General features: G+C 47.6%; 1 protein-coding gene across 1 annotated transcript in view; it reads right to left on the bottom strand.

Moving 5' to 3' along the window:
• Positions 1-18,477, bottom strand: part of Cdc42bpb (CDC42 binding protein kinase beta) — a 96,675-nt gene that overhangs the window by 38,441 nt on the left and 39,757 nt on the right. Inside the window, exons 3-7 of the mRNA XM_038337941.2 lie at positions 14,993-15,076; positions 12,856-12,951; positions 9,350-9,498; positions 2,842-2,935; positions 536-736 (exon numbers count right to left, since the gene is read on the bottom strand). Coding sequence (XP_038193869.1) covers positions 536-736; positions 2,842-2,935; positions 9,350-9,498; positions 12,856-12,951; positions 14,993-15,076 — 624 coding nt within the window. The remainder of the gene's footprint in view (positions 1-535; positions 737-2,841; positions 2,936-9,349; positions 9,499-12,855; positions 12,952-14,992; positions 15,077-18,477) is intronic.

Genomic DNA, 18,477 nt, shown 5'->3' with positions numbered 1-18,477 from the left:
CTGTGTTCAGTCAAGTGTGTGCTGTGGGGCTGAGGTAGAGATGGAGAGAACAAGGACACAACATCAAAGTGAAAAATAAAAACCCTGAAAAGGGAAAAAAGAACACATTGGGATGGGGAAGGAACAAGGATGCCCTACATGGAGGTGAGCAAACTCTTGACTGTGTCCCAGGTGGCATCTAAAGCCGAAGTGTCTGCAAGGACCTCCCAACACCACTCTAGGCTCTAAATGAACACATGGCTTGTTCTACACAAGCCTGCTTCTCCTCCAGGGAGTTGAGGTCAGTGAACACAGGCTCCATTAAGTACACAGTATCTCCTGCTTTCCGTCCCACGTGTGCAGTGTCACCATCTTACGTTGGTGACATCACAAACCTCTGCCCACCTCTCCTGTCCCGCCACCCCATCTGGCCTGAACACCATTAGCCTCCACCTCCCCGCCAGCCTGCGCAGGCACTAGAACAGCCTCATGGTTCCTCCACTGCTGCCCACCCCGCCAGCCCGTGTGGGCACTACAACAGCATACAGCATCTCACCTCATGGTTCATGATCTTGCCATAGGTCTCCACCAGTGACTCTGCATAAAATGGCGTTTCTCCATACAGCATCTCATACATGCAGACGCCCAGCGACCACCAGTCACACTCGGGTCCATATTTGCCCATGCCATCCTCCATGGCCTGCAGGATCTCTGGTGAGATGTAGTCAGGTGTACCCACAGCCACTGAAGACTGAACCTTGGAAGAAGAAGGGGTGATGAAGGGAAGCCCGACAACATCACTAACAGCTACATATCTCTATCTGCTTCCCTTGGAATCCTGCAGCTGCAGAAAATAGCAACCGTGAAATAAAAGTCCCCAGAGGCAGCAACCCTACACCTGCTGCCCATGCTCCCAGGGTAATTTAAGGGCTCCGTGTCCAGGCCAGCCCTTGACTTTTCTGTTCAACACAAAGCCTAAGGAAAAGCATACGCTGGCTTCTAACAAGCCCCCAGGGGCTATGGCTTCCTAGCACAGCCCACCCTGAGTACCCAGAGGGAAAGCAGGCAGGTTGGCCCAGCACCAACCAGGTTCCCAAGAGAGTCTCTGCTCAGGGGCCTGAGAGGGTGGTAACTATCCCCACAAAGAGAGCAGTTCCCTACAGTCCACATCAGCAGGCACTGACGCAGTGCTGTATCAGGGAGAGCCAACCATCACAGAAAAGCAAGAGGATTAGATACACAGATGGAACAAAAGCAGGGCAGGAATGGGCAGTGGTCACAGGCCCATCTAAGAAGAGACCAGACTCTCTAAGGTCCCCTTTGGAAAGAGGGTCTCGGGGGTAAGCAGTAAGAGGTGCTACTCAGTGGACAGACAGCAGGGGTCTGCCTGGCACTTTTCAGCACAGCAGCCAGTAAGGGCGGTAGGGGTGAGTAAATGTCCACTGTGGTAGATGGCAATGTCAATGCACCCAAGGACACTGTGCTCTCATTACCAGAATAGATTTGACCACAGCACCAACCTACCAACAAGTTAACATGGAGGTTGAAATTTAAAAAAAAAAAAAGCACAGGGCAGTGGAGAAGAGTACAAACAGTTCCACGCCTGTGCAGCACGGTCAGCTGGAGTCCCGTGGCCTGTGCAGCACGGTCAGCTGGAGCCCCATGGCCTGTGCAGCACGGTCAGCTGGAGCCCCATGGCCTGTGCAGCACGGTCAGCTGGAGTCCTGTGGCCTGTGCAGCACGGTCAGCTGGAGCCCTGTTGCCTGTGCAGCATGGTCAGCTGGTGTCTGCACATAGATGTTCCAAAATATACTGGTAGGAACTGTCTGGGACTCCTTTCAGAGTAGCTGGCATCACACGTAAGTGTAGGATTGAAAGGATGAGAACCTCCTGTATGGGACTGCAAGGGCTGCTGTAGTCACAGGAAAGAATGCAATGACACAGTGTGCAGTAAAGAGGGTGGGGAGCTGGCCAGTGAGGTGAGACACACCAACTACTCACAGGCCATCTAGCTGCAGTGTCGATCTGACCTGAGGTACCAGGTGGACCAGGCACTCTCCTGTCCCACATCTGGGGCTCACAGCACTCTGCACTAAGGAACCCGGTTTTTAGGCTGCGATAACTACAAGAGAAAGCTTAGCTTGCAGAAAGCTACCTGGAGCTGGCCCTCCAAGATGGACAGGGCTTTTCAAAGGAGGAAAGGGCTGGTCTCACTCGCTGCAGTGTAGCATGCTTACAGTCACCCAGGGCTCTGAGGAGCCTGACAAATCCCCATTGGCACCCATATGTCATCGCAAAAACAGAAAAGAAGGGCTGGAAGAGTCTAGTCAACAAACTGGATTTCCTCAAGATCCCTTACAAGATGAGAATCTTGTGCTCATCGTCATAACCCACACTGTTAAAGGAAGCTGGCAGTGGGGGTGTGGGGTAGCACGATGGCACACCATTATAAACCCAGTGCTGAGGAGGGAGGACAGGCGGGCCCCAGGACCAATGGCCAATCAACAGAGCCTGTGAGTTCCAGGTCAGTGAGGGACTGCAGAGTCCTCCAAGAGGAAAGGTGGGCAGCTTCTGAGGAATTTAACCCCAGGCTGGCCTCTGGCCTCCAGATGCATCCATGTGCATGCACACCTGTACACTCATGCATACAAATCTGCACACAGCATGCACACACACATACGATTTTCAAACTTTAAAAATTCCTCAAATAGAAAATTTCAATTGTCTTCTAAACAGATTCATTTTCTTAATTTACATTCAAAAACTGTATTTTCTTAATTTTATGTCAAACTGAACACTTAGTCCCTTTTAACTACAAGTCAAACTCAAAAGCAAATGGCAATCTTCAACAAAAATACCTACAGTTCCATCATCATTCATCTTCAAACACGATCCAAAGTCAGCCAGGCGGATATGACCATTCACATCCAAAAGGACATTGTCAGGCTTAATGTCTCTGTTGGTGAAATAAGCAGAGTAAGTTAACTGTCCCAGCGGGCTCACAGGGAACCGTGGTCACCCCAAGAGCAGCCATAACCAAGCAGAGCAACCGGAGCAGCACCAGCAGAGTTGTCACGGATGCCAGCCCCTCCCCCAGCAGCACTGCAACTCCTGTCACCTGCCACCTAAGGTTCCCGAGTATCCACTGCCTTCCTGAGGGGGCTCATCAGCACAGGGCCAGAAAAATAACACCTAAGAGTTAGGGAGATGGTTCGGTAGTTAATGGGGCTTGCTACACAATCTTTGGATCTCAGCAACCACATAATAACCAGGGTTCCCCAAATGCCTGTAAAACCAGTTCTGAGGGATCTGATACCCTCTTCTAGCCTCTGTACGTGCTTTCATGTGCGCTCTCTCTCTCTCTCTCTCTCTCTCTCTCTCTCTCTCTCTCTCTCTCTCTCTCTCTCTCTCTCTCTCTCTCTCTCTCTCCATCTTAAAAAGACAATGTTGCCTCAGATGGCACCACATACTGTGGTCTATGGAGAGTGCTTAGAGAAATAGAAACGGAGACCAAGGGACAAGCAGCATGGAGGGAGATGAGCAGTAGCTACCAGGAGGGATCCGTATCAGAAGAAGTAATGAAGTCAGGGAAGAGGTGGGCACAACTGTTTGCAGGCTAACAAGCTGCGCTGCACACTGAAGCTGAGTAGCCTGTATACAGTCAGCTACCACAGCAAATGGCACAGTCACACAGCCAAGGCAAGACACTCAAAGCCCACACTGTCAACTTGCCCAAATGCTGGGCTGAAGCATATTCACAGCCCTAAGAATAAAGTCATTACAGACTACTCTGAAAGCAAGAGAACACGTCTACCAAAGTCACGCTCAAGTCTGTCTGCAGCAGCACCACACACAACAGACAAAACATGTCCAGCATCAACTGCAGGAGCGCGTGTGCAGGAGCACGTGTGCAGGCTGCAATGCAGCCACATTGGGGGGGGGGGGGCTGCAGGGCAACAGGGATTCTGCCACAAAAGCACAGGTCAGAAACAGGAGAAAACTAGCACAGCATTTGAAACTGAAATAAACACCCTCATACAGACGTGAAAGGGAAAAGAAAGGTCAGGTGTGGCACACTCAGAAAGGCAAAGCTAGAGGTCAGCCTGGGTGCAATGGGAGACTAGAAAAAGAAGGAAAGGTGGGGAAGATATGACAAAGAAAGGAACAGAGGGGGAACCAAAATGCCACAGTGGAAAAACACTAGGAAAAAACAAAACCAGAAAGAAATGAGGATTTAATTAAAGGAAGAAACAGGAGAAAAAGATAAACTGTAACCTCAAATGAAGACTAATTTACAAGATGCTTAAGGGAAAGTGAGTTTAAATCAAACCTAATGGAAGCACTGAGGGAAGGAACCTAGACAACACACCAGAGTCAGACTGAGGAGCTGGAGACTGACTGAGGTGGGAGCCCGCAAAGGAAGCCAGCAGACATGAGGGACCAGATAATAAAACACGGCTCCATCTGAAATGGAACCCAAGAACATTCCACGCTTGTAAGCTCAGGGTTAGAGAGGCTGCTGCAAGGGATCAAGTTCCAGGCTATCTTGTTGGCAAGATATCACCTCAAAAACAAACAATTTATAGATAGATAGATAGATAGATAGATAGATAGATAGATAGATAGATAGATAGTATGGTTCAGTATATATAATTAAAAACAGGCAAAGCTAATTTATATTTCCAAGTCTCCTTTAATATAGTAGTCTCTTGCCAAAAAGGCCACTCAAATTAACTAATTAAAAACCCAGGACCCAGAGAGATGCTCCGTGGGTAAATGTAATGGCCATCAAGCCAGAGAACCTAAGTTTGATACCTGGGACTCCAGCAGTCTGTCCTCTAAACTCCTTACATGCATGTGCCTACATTCATACCAACACACACAAATGTAACCAAATAATTATGGAAATGGCTTAAGGGATGTCTTGGCTAGGACCAAGTATCACAAGTTAGATACAGGACCTGCTGACATGAATGGGGCTTCAGGTTCTTGCTACAGAAGACTAGTTAGTCAGTGCTGTGCTGTCTCCTTTCCTTAGCTGTGTGGTGTTATCTACCCATCTAAAACTAAATTCCCGTTCCTGTTCACCAGCAGGGAAAAAGAAAAAAACATTTTAACAAAACCCCCCTGTATTCTGAAAGCCTTTCCTTCCCATGAGCGATCATCAAGACAATCTCAGTCCCACAGCAGTATGGGTGTTCAGTGCATGCAGGACAGGCTTCCATCGCCAGGTTGCATCAGGTAGCTGCACAAGAGGACACCTGACTAGCACCTTCTGAGAGTTTCTTCTGCTTTACCTTCTACCCTGCTTTCTGTCCCCCTCATTTGAGTTTTTTGAGGCTCCTTTTGCCCTTTGGATGCCCACTTACTAACTTGAAGCTGATCTGCGTCAACATGCCTGTGAAACATGTCCTGTTTTCTCTGGGCATACACACTGTTCTTGCCGTAATCCTCTGTGCAACTCTCACTGTCTCTGGGTTCAGGCCCCTAGAAGCTGATGTCTCAGGAAGGTGCTGCATACATGGGCCTGAGTGCTGCTGGGTCCTAGTTTTGGCACTGTTTCCTTGAGCATCAGGTAGAGGCCGTGACGTTTGCAGAAGTCCAGCTGTGAAGAAGGGGTCAGTGCACAGAGCCATCTCAGCCCACCGAGCAGTGGTTCTCAACCTTCCTAACACTGCGACCCTTAATACAGTTCCTCATGTTGTGGTGACCTCAACCATAAAATTATTTCATTGCTACATCAAAACTGTAATTTTTCTATTGTTAAGAATCATAATTAGGGCTGGAGAGATGGCTCAGTGGTTAAGAGCACTGACTGCTCTTTCAAAGGTCCTGAGTTCAATTCCCGGCAACCACATGGTGGCTCACAACCCTCTGTAATGAAGTCTGATGCCCTCTTCTGGCCTGCAGACATACACACAGACAGAATATTGTATACATAATAAATAAATAAATATTTAAAAAAAGAAGAATCATAATTAAATGACCCCTGGGAAAAGGTCACTTGACCCCCAAAGGGGTCATGACCCACAGCCATAGCAACAGAAGAAAGGAGCCCAACTGTGGCCTGTGCTTGAGCTCCGCTGTTGAGTTCACCAGTGCCATTTGTGCCCCCCAGAGACTCACTTCTGACACTGCCAAATGTAGCACAGCACACATACCTGAGACTGGGCAGCACTGACTCTTGCTGTGCTATGTTTTAGGTGGGCCATCTACATACAATCTGAATTGAGTTGGTTTGAGAAGAATACAAGTTTTTGAATTATATATTTTTACTTCTAGAGGTCAAATGACTGAGGAAGGGCTGGAGAGATGTCCAGGCATGGTTCCCAGCACTCACATCAAGCAGCTCAGTCACCTGTAACTCCAGCACCTGGGGATCTACCTTCTTCTGATCTCCATGAGCACACACACCTGTCACACATACAGACAAGCAGGAATATACAAGTACACATTGATAAAAAAAAAAAAAAAAAACAACAAAATTTAAAAAAATAAAAAAAGGAGTTTTCTAAATAGGAGAAAAAAGGGAAAAAATAAGCTATTTAAAATAGAACCTAATTGGGGCTGGAGAGATGGGTCAGCAGTTAAAGAACACTGGCTGGTTTTTCAGAGCACCTGAGTTCAACTCCCAGTGGCAGCTCACAAATATCTGTACCTCAGTTCCAGGGGATCTGGCACCCTCACACAGACATGCATGCAGGCAAAACACCAATGCACATTAGGTTATATTAATATAACCTAATTAATTTCCTGAGAGGCCCATGACAAAGATATTTCTGTCTGTATTATGAAGCTGGCAAAGTTTTGTCACAGAGACAAAATCTAAATTTTATGAACCAAAACAGGGCTAGTGTGATAGCTTGGGGGTGAAGCCTGGTGATCTGAGTTCTATCCTGGAACCCACATAAGAGTAGAAGGGGAGAATTAATTCTCCAATCTCCACACATGTACTGAACACACATGGCCACTTGTCTGCCTCTCCCCCCCCCCCTCTCTCACTCTCACACACACACACAGAGCATTTGAGAGCTGGTTCAGTGATTAAGAACACTTGTTGCTCTTCTAGAGGACCCAAGTTTGGTTCCCAGTCTAAGCTGGGCAGCTCACAGCACCTGGCCTCTGCAGGCTTCCATATACACAGTTGTGCTCACATACATACACACACACACACACACACATACATATACATACATACATACATACATATATATATATATATATATATATACACACATACATACATACACATATGTATGTATTTTAAAAAGAAAAACTGAACTGCAATAGTCAGACCTGGTAGCATGCATACCTATGATCCCAGCTACTCAGGAAGACTACAAGTACAAGACCTGCCTGGGCAACTGGTGGAAACTGTCTCATGAAAAAAGGGCTGTGTGTGGAGTAACTCAGTGGTAGAATGTGAAGTTCTAGGTTTGATCCTCAGTAGGGAAATATGAACAGTCATCTAAAAACTGCAATAACCTACAGAAGCAGGCATACCCAATAAACAGCATTGGGGGAGAGGCACTGACAAAAGGCTCTCTGAGCTACAGGGAGCACCGTGTACTCTGTGGTCCCCAGGGGGTCAATGCCACCTACCTGGGCCCTGCTGCATCCCCTGGTAATGAAGCTGCACTCTGTGAAATGGAAAAGTCCTTCCTTCCACAGTGGGTGCTGTGCTCCCTTAGGGAGCCTCCTCGCAGAGGCTTGAGGCTTCAAGCCAACGCGAGCTGGGTGGAGAGCAGCGCCAGTGTGTGCCCGGTTCACACAAGGCCCTGGATCCCCAGAAACACATAATGAGCAGAGAACATATCCACACCACAGAGACATCTCTGCAGAGTTTTGGGGAGTAGGAAAACACAGAAGCTGCAATGTCAAAAATCTCAGGAAGTGAGTGCTTGACGCACTCCCTGGGTGAGAGTTACCACCTCCAGACCCTTCTCAAGGAACCACCATAGCAAAGAATGAGCAATCTGCTGTTTAGGCAGTGAAGTTACCCTTGACCAAGTATTCCAAAGGCAGCCATTTCCCATATTACAAAAGAAAGAATAGAAGTACACCCTGTCAGGATGGAACGGGTCTACTTGTATGGGCCATCTTATTGTCAAAAGAACCAAGTAAGCACATCCTGAGTCAAGACATGCCAACCTTTGTCACTTAACAACCTTGACCATCAGACAAGGTAGAAACAGGCTCATATTTTTGGGTCTCCACAATGCCTCCCCTTTTATTAATTTTAATAAAGCCTGTGCCTCTGCAACAGGATAGATGACTGAGTCTGCCTTAGGTAAACACTCTCCCTAAAACAAACAAATAAATCTAACAATAAACAAAATTTTAAGCTGCATACACTTTGGGCTAGGGAGATGGCTCAGTGGTTAAAAGTACCTGCTCCGTAAGTCTGAGGGCATGAGTTCAAATCCCCAGCACCCATGTAGAAAGCTGGGTGCAGCTACCTGTATCTGTAAGCCCAACACTGGGAACAGAGAGTGGCTGGCCAGCACATGAAACAGCAAGCTCCAGTATAGTGAGAGACCCTATCTCAAGGCAATGAGGTGTGTGTGTGTGTGTGTGTAAGTGTTTATGCTCACACAGACATAAAAATAAAAATCAATAAAATAAAAACAAAGGGATTTTAGAGGCTGAAGAGACAGCTCAGTGGTTAAGCACTTGGGGTTCTCCAGAGGACAGAAGTTTGGTTCCCAGCACCCTCCGTAGGCAGCTCATGACTCTAGCTCTAGCAATCTGACACCCCCTTCTGCATTTTTCAGCACTTACAAAAGTGGCACACACACCAACACAAATCCTCTTTTTTAAAAATGTTCATTTTCATACATCACAAGGCTAAGCTGTAATAGACAAATAGACATTTCACAGATTCTCCCAGAAGTTATTTCCTAACTGGGGCAGGGGGTCCTATGGGAATGCACCTGCAGCCGAAGCACCGTCCTTCTGGCCTTTCCCACGGCCATGACAGAAACACCTACGCTTTAGCCATCTCTTTCCCTGAGGGGCTTCACGGGCCAGTGTGGACAGAGGAGGGCATGGAGGTGCAGTGGGATGGAACTGCGTGAGTGCCAGTGAGGACAGTCAAGTAGGGGTGGGCTCTGCAAAAGGACCCCTAAAAGCCCAGGTGCCTCAGCTGTTGGGACTCAGACCATCACAACTGGACTGGATGCTGCAGGCTAAGGGTGACAGGGACAAACCACCCTATGCTGACACTCAGTCGCTCAGTGAGTACTAGTCAACTGAAGGATTCCTCAGGGGGTCTGGAACCTGAGGCCCAAGACCAGGAACAGGATCCTAGTGAAAATGAGAATTTTAATGTTTAATGTAGTATTCATAAATGTCATGAAAAGGTGGTTACCTGTGCACGTAGTGAAGCTGATGGATCGAATCAATGGCCAACACCATTTCACCAATGTAGAACCTTGCCATGTCTTCTGGAAGCTTGTCTTCAAATTTACTCAGCAGGGTCAACAAATCACCGCCCACATAGTAATCCATAACCAAGTACTACAAATTAGAAAGAGAGAATACAGTTCTTAACCTCAAACCTGACAGCTAACTACCATGGAAGCTGTCTGACTCAAGGCAAGGTAGGCCAGGCCGGCCTCCTGCCGCAGGCTCTAGGGCACTAGGATTACAGGCATATGCCGTGATCTCCTCTCTCAGAAAATATCCTGCTATGCTGTGGTTCTGCTGCAATCCAAATGCACACGGCAGAGAAGAGTTCACTGAACAATACAGCTAATCGGTGAAGAAGAGCTGAAGGTGTTGCTCACGGAGAAAGCCCATTAAGAGCCAGGGATCTGAAGCAGGAGCTCAGCTCATAAACAGACTATCCAGCTCTGTAAGGGTGAGTCCTCCAGGTCCTTGAGTCACAAGAAGACACTGATCAGAGAGGGAAGTGGGTTAGCTAAAGTCATAGACCAGCACTCTTGTTGAAAAGATAATGCCATCAAAGAGCAGGAAAGGAGGTACTTTCAGCCAAAGGCAGGTCAGACAGCTATTGCTTTATGGGGAAAAATGTCTTCTGCTAATGAACTGAGTGCTTCTCTTTGCTCATATAGGCCTAAGGCTAGTGTGCCAGGTACAGTTGCCTGCACAAACATGCTGCTTGGTAACAGCTTCTCCCATGCAACACTCAGGCTCATGACAGGAAATCCCAGAGTTGCAGAGGCCCTAATAGAAGCATCTCATTCCAGCAGAGAGGTTTGGGATAGGAGGATCACTGCAGGCCACCCCCACAGCTCCACTACTGGGGACTATTCGGCCTCTGGGACACACAGAAAAATAGGCAGTCTCATCTCCATGTCAACGTAACTTTTAAGTCACCACCATAGTAAGGAATTACCATGGTCTGGTTAACTGAGCCAGGGAAATGGTCTTTTAACATATATCAAGATACAATACAGGAACAGCATTACTCTGTGTGACAACCGCGCTCTGTGCCTTCAGCTACCTGAGCTAGACTTTGGAGCCTACCCTGAAACTAGCTAGCTCTTATAGACCAGGCTGGCCTCGAACTCACAGAGATCCGCCTCAGGCCCACAATCGTAACAGTAAAGGAAGCATGCTGTATGGAAGGAAGTGATCACCATGCCACCATCTGAGAGAGCACCCTGTCTCAGGGTATAACCAGCAGCCCTCACCCCACTCCCCAAATTCCCCTCAAGTGTCCTCTCCTCTACAAAGCCTTCCTTCCTCCTGTGTCCCCACTGTGAACGCCACCTCAGCCTGCTTCCCAACTACTTCTGCACCAGCAGGTCTCCTGTCTCCTGCACCCCGCTCAGCTCCACTGCACACAGCCTTCTGGTGGACATGCACTAAATTATCCATTTTATCACGCAGTACCTCTGACCAGTCTCAACAGTTAGCCTGTTAGTACCCTTGGGAGGTAGGGCTTGGAGTGCAGAAAATGGAAAATGTCCTTGCTCAGCAGGGTTCATATTACTAACGGAAGACCACAGCAAGCACAGAGAGCAATGGAAGGGCCAGAAAACAAGCCTGTCTGGCACAGCCACACGACCAGAAGCTACTGAGCACAGGCTGTGGGGCATCTAACAGCCGGGGGTGTGTAAGGAGGCCAGGAGGGGAAGAGATGGATGTGGCAGTTGGAGCAATGGAGGACAGAGACAGCAAAAGCTGAGCCTAGGTGCAGTGAGGGAAGAAGCCAGAACTTGCAGCAAGAGCTCAGCAGCTATGGTGGGGACCACTGGGTCTGTGTGGAGGGTGGTGGGGATTGAAGGCAGTGGGTAGAGCCCTGGAGGAAAGGAGTCAGCAGCTGCTGAAGGACACTCTTGGAGGACAGGCAACAGCATCCCTTAGGAGAGCACAGGATGAGCATCAGCATGCTCCCAGATGCGGCACATCTCAACACGGGCAGCACAGGCATGCAGCAGCACCTCCCATATCTGTCCCCCTCCTCTCCCTTAAGACAATACAGTTCCTATTCCAACAATTCCTCTGTGCTCTGGCCCAGGCAGCAGGTCTGCTGATTCACCACAGCCATATCCTAGATGGTAACCCAAGAACTGGCATCTCCACGGGAGATTCCTAAGTGGTATGTGTGAAATTAGAACACCCCTGGTAACGCCTGTCTCACACTTCACACAGCATCACACTACTCATTCGAGGGATTAAAAAACAAAAAACCTGTTGTCTACTGAACAGACAGACCCATGCTGCCTAGGAGTCCCCAGAAAGTCAAATCAGAAGAGTAAGAAGAGCTCTGGAGGATGCCTACCTGAATGCACGGGCAGAAATACTCATCAGAAACCAAGGAACATTAACCACCTGTCCCAGAAAACCAGAGCAGGGACCCTGAGATGGCTGCTATCATCTGTATAAAGACTGTGAGCTCACAGCCACACACTCTGTACCCCAGACACCCAGTTATAAAAAGATGGTATTCACAAAGGCTTATATCATAGAGTCTTTGAGAAGGCTGACCGTGGCCTAACATATCTTGAGGTTTTCAGCAGATACCAACTGCCCTCTACTGGGGCAAAATAAACCTCTCTAAATAAATGATACAATATACACCATTTACCACATCCTGGTTGTTCAAACCTCAGGGATTTTTGTTGTCTGAAAGAGATTGTTCTAAAATGAACAAAAATTTTTGGCAAGCAAACAGACACTTGACCAAGGAGCTTCACAGGGCAAACATAGAAGGCCTTAGATCCCCACTTGGAGGCTGGGAGACAACAGCAATTACACCCTGTTCAGTCACTGTTGAGGCAAAAGCACTGACCAGAGGGAGGTAAGCATGGCTCTGCTTCTCTGCAGTCCCCAGAGGCCACTTGGAAACAGTCTCAAGTCTGCTGGCTTAGGGCATCTGGAAAGTCACCCAAGACTGGAACCCTACACAAGGCAGCCCTGAGGCCTGGAGTGTTTCACGGCTGCCCACACTCAAACCCACACGTGTGGACCACAAGGCTGACTCAAGAGCAGAGACACCCTGAGGAGACCCGCCAAGGCACTCATGCCCCTGGAGACGCACCCAAGAGAGGGAAGAGCTGGGCAGTGCAGAGCTGGGGCTCATGGCCTCCTGTGCTGCTGCTTCCCTCACCCAGGTGTGCTACCATGCAGCTGAGTTTCTTATACACGATTCAAAATAGAAAAGAAGAAACAAAAATAGTGTTTCATACGCTTAAAATGTTTTAAGAACCAAGCCATGCAGCAAACTAGTGGCTTGAGAAAAAATGATGTACAAACTTGTCGAGTACATGCTAGTCTACATAAAACTGAGGGCTCTGTTTCAGTGTCACAGCCCTAGCATGTACTTGACAAGGTCCACGCTACACTGTCTTACTCTGAGTGGCAGCAAGGAGGAGCCATTCTGTTGGGAAGAGTCCCCAGGCCTACCAGGTAGTTCTCATCCTGAAAGGCATAGTGCAGCGCAGTGATCCACTGGCAGTCGCCGTTCACCAGCACGTCGCGCTCTTCTCGGAAACACGCTGTCTGTGAGGGGGAGAGGACAGTCAGTCTGCGCTCGTCTAGGTCAGTGGGTTCCAACCTTCCGGAGGCTGCTATAACCCTTAAATACAGTCCCTCATGTTATGGTGACCCCAACCATAAAATTATTTCGTTGCTACTTCATAACTGTAATTTTGCTACTGTTATGAATTGTAATGTAAACATTTGTGTCTTCTGATGGTCTTAGAGACTCCTATAAAGAATCATTTAATTTCCTAAAGGTTGAGCACCACTGATTTAGGAAAATAGCTCATAGAACATATTCCCAAATACTAGACTCGGTTGTGACCATGATCTGCAGACAGTAGCCCCATTCCTCCTGACTGCCTGGAGCCTGATCTCTTTACCTCAGCCAGAACCAAAGGCACCACTGTTCCCAGCGGCTGTATCTGCACTCTTCCTCACCAGAGCCCTGGGCAAGGGCAGGGATCACGGAAAACACAAATGCCTTCCCCTTCCCCAGTGACTATCTCTGTGGCCCACACCTCAAGGTCACCCTGATGTGATGCGTGGATTCAGTAGCAGTTCTAACATACACCCCCTGCATCCACCACACCACATCCTCACAGCCTCTACCAACAGCCTCTTCACATGCCCTAGACGCATGCACAGGGTGCCCAAATGCATACCTTCTTCTGAGTGCACGGCTGGCAAGATGGGGACAAGCCCACTTCCTGATCTGAAATACTGTTTATTCGATCTGTGGACTAACAGTCACAACCAGGTGACATTCCTGGTGGCCATGGACACACAGGTAAAAGGCTTTTAGCTTGAATGGTTAAAAAAGAGCCACGCGTGTGCTCACACGCGACACACACAGTATTTCAGCCTTTTCTGAGTGGCTAGTTAAACTGAAGCTGTGCGATCAGTTGTAGCAACTCTTAAACCGGCTCTTTCACTACGGCACTGGGCCCAGACCACACTCCTTCCACCCCCACACTTATGGAGCACCAGCTCCTTCTCCCCCTCAACTGCTTCAGTGATTCCCTTGTTTGCCAAAGTGAGCTGGTTTGTGTTTTTGTCAACTTGACAGCAGCTGGAGTTATCTGGGAAGGACCATCCACTGAGGGACCGCCTCTATCAGACTGGCCTGATACACAGACAAACCTGTGGGGAATTTTCTTGATTAATGATTGATGTGAGAGGCTCCAGCTCACTATGGGCAGTGCCAATGTTGGGCAGGTTGTCCTGAGTTGTGTAAGAAAACAGGCTGAGCAAACAATGGCGAGCAAGCCAGGGAACAGCGATCCTCCATGGTCTCCAATTCAGTTTCTACTCTGACTTCCTTCAACGAGAGACAGGGAAATGATAGCCAAACAAAGCCTTCCCTCCCTAAGATTTGCTCAGTGTTTTGTCACAGCAACAGAAGGCAAACTGTGACACAAATATGCGAGAACAGAAAACACACTGAGAGGATGGAAGGAAGTCACTGCGTACCACTCCGAGGCTGGGGATGCAGGTGGCTAAGGCAGTCATGGGCAACCAGGTGACAAAAGAAATGGTGACAACTCAGTCACCCACATGCACTTCTTGAGCGACAAAGAGGGTAGGGTCTTATGTGTGGAGCTACATCAGAAGGAGGAAATGGGCACCAACGGAGAACAAGGCTTGACCAGAGGTAGGATTTACAAAGCGGGGAGCCCAGAGAGTAAAAAAGGAAGAGGAGTGGGCATGTTGGATGGAGTACAGCCAAGAGGAAGATAACTTCACACTTAGGAGGGATAGAAGGGCAAGGCTGAGAGGGCTGAAAGCAGAGCTGAGACCAGAGTCTGGGTGTGGGGATTCAGGAAACAAGGGAAAGTGTGTCAAGACTGCAAGTAGTTCCTTTCACCCCTGCCCCTTTACTTGACCCTTTGTATCTACCACCCTCGACGACGGAACACAAAATATCTGCACTACATGGCTCCCTACAAAGGGTTTCATCTGCATGTGGAAGATGCCTCAAGCGTCTCAGGCTGCAAAGGCCAGTGCAACCAGTCCCTTCTCAGACACACACCATTTTTACTTATTATACACCCACACATACCTCTGCCCTCTTTAGCATCTCCCATTTGTTGAGAATTTTCATTGCATAAATTCGTTCAGTGCTCTTCATTTTGACAACAGCAACCTAGAATGCAAATTTGAATTTAACAAAAATTTAGTTAATGGTTCAAAAGCCTTGCACATTTAAATGGCAATCCTAACTGCCTGGGAACTCTGAGAAACGAGAAGTCAAAAAAAGAAGACAAGTCTTCTATATAAAGAAAGATTTGCCCTTTAAACAACAAAACTTGGCTTTACCCCGTAGCTTGGATGGGACCACCTGGCTTAGCTAAAAAAAAAAAAAAAATAAAAATCCACTTCAGTACTAAGCAATAGGAACAGGAATTCACTGTCTTCTACTGAGGCAATGTTTGAAGATTTCCAGTAGAAACAAACGGAGCCCTTTTAAGCTGGTATATAGCTCTCAAGCTTTCTTCCAGCACTTGGGAGCAACCTATACACTCTGTATCCCTTTCCCTCCTGCCCAGGCCCACATCCCTGCCAGCATCCGCAGTTACTCATCCAAATCTTTGCTTCACAGAGGTAGTGGCTGTGTGGAAGATGGCATAATCCACAACTACAAGTGACTAAGAGCTCCTTCTGGCCTGCCTGTAACACCACCTCTTTCAGTCTGTCACATCCTGAATGAACTCCATCATGACTAGCAGCATCAAGATGTGCCCCTGCTGTGCACATTCCACAGTAGGCATCACGTGTCCACTGATCTACATCTCCTTCAAGATGCTGTGAGCTATGGCAAGAAGACCAAGTATCTCTTTGAACATAACAGTTACGGAACAATGGATCTTAGAGATGGCACCACCTACATTCCCAATTTCCTAAACAGCACATACCTCACGATCCCCAAGAGAGATTAACCATGAGAGTTAACCTGTCCCAAGCATGTGCCATGTGCTGGGGTCAATGCTGAGCAGTATGGACCCTTGCTCAGCTCTCACAATCCTCAATGGTAAGGATACTGGAGAGCACTTTTCACAGATGTGTACTTTGAGGGTGGGAGGATGATATGGGATTCCCTTCTGTATGCTGCAAATATGTTTTATTACCATTGTTAATGAATAAAGCTGTGTTTCAGCCAATGGCTTAGCAGAGCTAAGACAGGAGGGAAATCTGAACAGAGATAGAGATAGAGAGTAGGCTGAGTCAAGGAGACGCCACATAAGTGCCAGAGGAGTAACAAGTGGCACTGGTAAACCACAGCCTCAGGGCGATACACAGATTAATAAAAATGGGTTAATTCAAGATGTAAGCTAGAAAAAATGCCTGAGTCAATGGCCGAAGAGTACTGTAATTAATACAGTTGTTGTGTGATTATTTGGAGTCTGAGCAGTCAGGAAACAAGCAGTCTCCACCTACAGAAGGGTCTAAATGATAGCCCAAGAAGTGGTGGAATCTCACACTCAGGCACAAGCTTTTAAAGCCTACATTACTGTGACAGCCAACTCAATGTCTTCACTGGGCAACAATGGCTCTTCCAAGCCCAGACAGGCCGTCTGAGTTGAGGACATGTGCCTACACTGTAGTTCTCCCTATAGTGTCAGAGCACTACTGGTTCTTCATGCCAGCCTTTCCCCTGCTCTTTATCTATGGCTTAGAAACCAACAGCCCAGCTTGCTGCAACCTGAACAAACAGAAAACAGTGCGTGCAGTGAGTTTCCGTGGGATCAGCAGCTCCAGGTGCACAGGTACAGGCTGCACCAGAGAGGCTCTTCCCTCTGGAAAGCCAGAACAGGCTGGCTGTAAGGCACTGTTAGTTAAAGTGACCCTGGCTTCGCTATGGAAACTGTCCTACTGCACAGGGCGGCAGAGCTGGCTTAGAAAAGCGCTGACACTCTGCAGAGGACGCACAAGAAATGGGGACTCTGAGAACAGACCCACAGCACTGGAACTCTTGCCAGACCCCAATCTTCGCAAGATGCAAGTCCCACGCAAACTACTGCTGGGGAACATACAAAATAGTCAATAAGATGTATGGGAGAACATGTTAGTCACAAAAAAACACCTATTAAGAATATGTAGAAGTAAAATATTTAAGTAAAAGTTACGTGAAACAAATCCTTAACTGCTAGCTAAGTTTTACTACAAAACAACTTACAAAATAAACAAGGCATAAAATTCTCATTTGGCCTACCAGAAATTTTCCAGCTCAAACTTCAATCCAACTGTTTCAAAGAAAAACAATCCTCCATGCCAGATGGTGGTGGCACATACCTTTAATCCCAGCAATCAGGAGGAAGAGGCAGGTGGGTCTCTATGAGTTCAAGCCCAGTCTGTCTATAAAGTGAATTCCAAGATATTCGGGAAACCCTGTCTCAGGGGGGAAAAAAAAAACCACCCCCCCCCAAAAAAAAATAAATAAAAACAAAAAATCAACCAAGCAAACAAATAAAAACAATCCTCCTGGGGCTAAGGATCTGGCTCAACCCTCAGGGCCCAAGTGCAAAGCCGAGTGCCACACTGCGCTGCACACCTGTGACCCCAGCACACCTGTAACCCCAGTACTGGGGAGGCAGAGCCAGCCTATCGGGTCCAGTGACATACACACCCCAGTCCCAACAAAACAAGGCACAAAGACATGCGATGTCAACCTTTGGCCTACACCAGGACTCTCAGGTGGTATAATTACTACCACCCCACATACACATAGAAATACAGTTATCATTCTAGGGCTGGAGAGATGGCTCAGAGGTTAAGAGCACTGACTGCTCTTCCAGAGGTCCTGAGTTCAATTCCCAGCAACCACATGGTGGCTCACGACCATCTGTAATGAGATCTGGTGCCCTCTTCTGGCTTGCAGGCATACATGGAGGCTGAACACTGTACATAATAAATAAATAAATCTTTAAAAAAAAGAAATACAATTATCAATCTAAAACTATGTCTGAAATTAAACGTTTCAGCAAAGGAATTTCATAAAATATAAAAAATTGACCTTGGAACATGAGAATAAAGTTAATATTTCATGCTGGTCCTATACTAGAAGAAAAAAGGAGACAACAAAACAACGCAGAACCCGTTTCAAATTAACCGTAAGTACTGTCTGTATGTGAGTGCAAAACACAGTCCCTTTGAGAAAACAGTCACTGGGCCTAGGCACTTGACTCATACTTCGAGGCCCTGAATTCTCTCTTCAACACCACACACACACACACACACACACACACACCCCGGGGTGGGGCAGCAGAAGCATGCACAAAGTGACCTTTAACAAAAGGACCCCCACCCAGGGCTGCGCTTGCAGTATAGTTAGGATGAAATGGTTTCTTAAGTTTCTTTCATCTGATTTTTATTATTTTATTTTATTTATTTATTGGGGATGGGGTTGAGACAGGACTTCTCTGTAGCTTTGGAGCCTGTCCTGGAACTAGCTCTTATAGACCAGGCTGGCCTCAAACTTACAGAGAAACGCCTGCCTCTGCCTCCCGAGTGCTGGGATTAAAGGCATGCGCCACCAAGGCCCGTCTG

This window comes from Arvicola amphibius, chromosome 7 (genome assembly GCF_903992535.2).
Source record: "Arvicola amphibius chromosome 7, mArvAmp1.2, whole genome shotgun sequence".
Taxonomy (NCBI): Eukaryota; Metazoa; Chordata; class Mammalia; order Rodentia; family Cricetidae; genus Arvicola; species Arvicola amphibius.
Note: the sequence above shows the minus strand (reverse complement) of the source record. Positions and strands in the feature narration are given on the sequence as shown.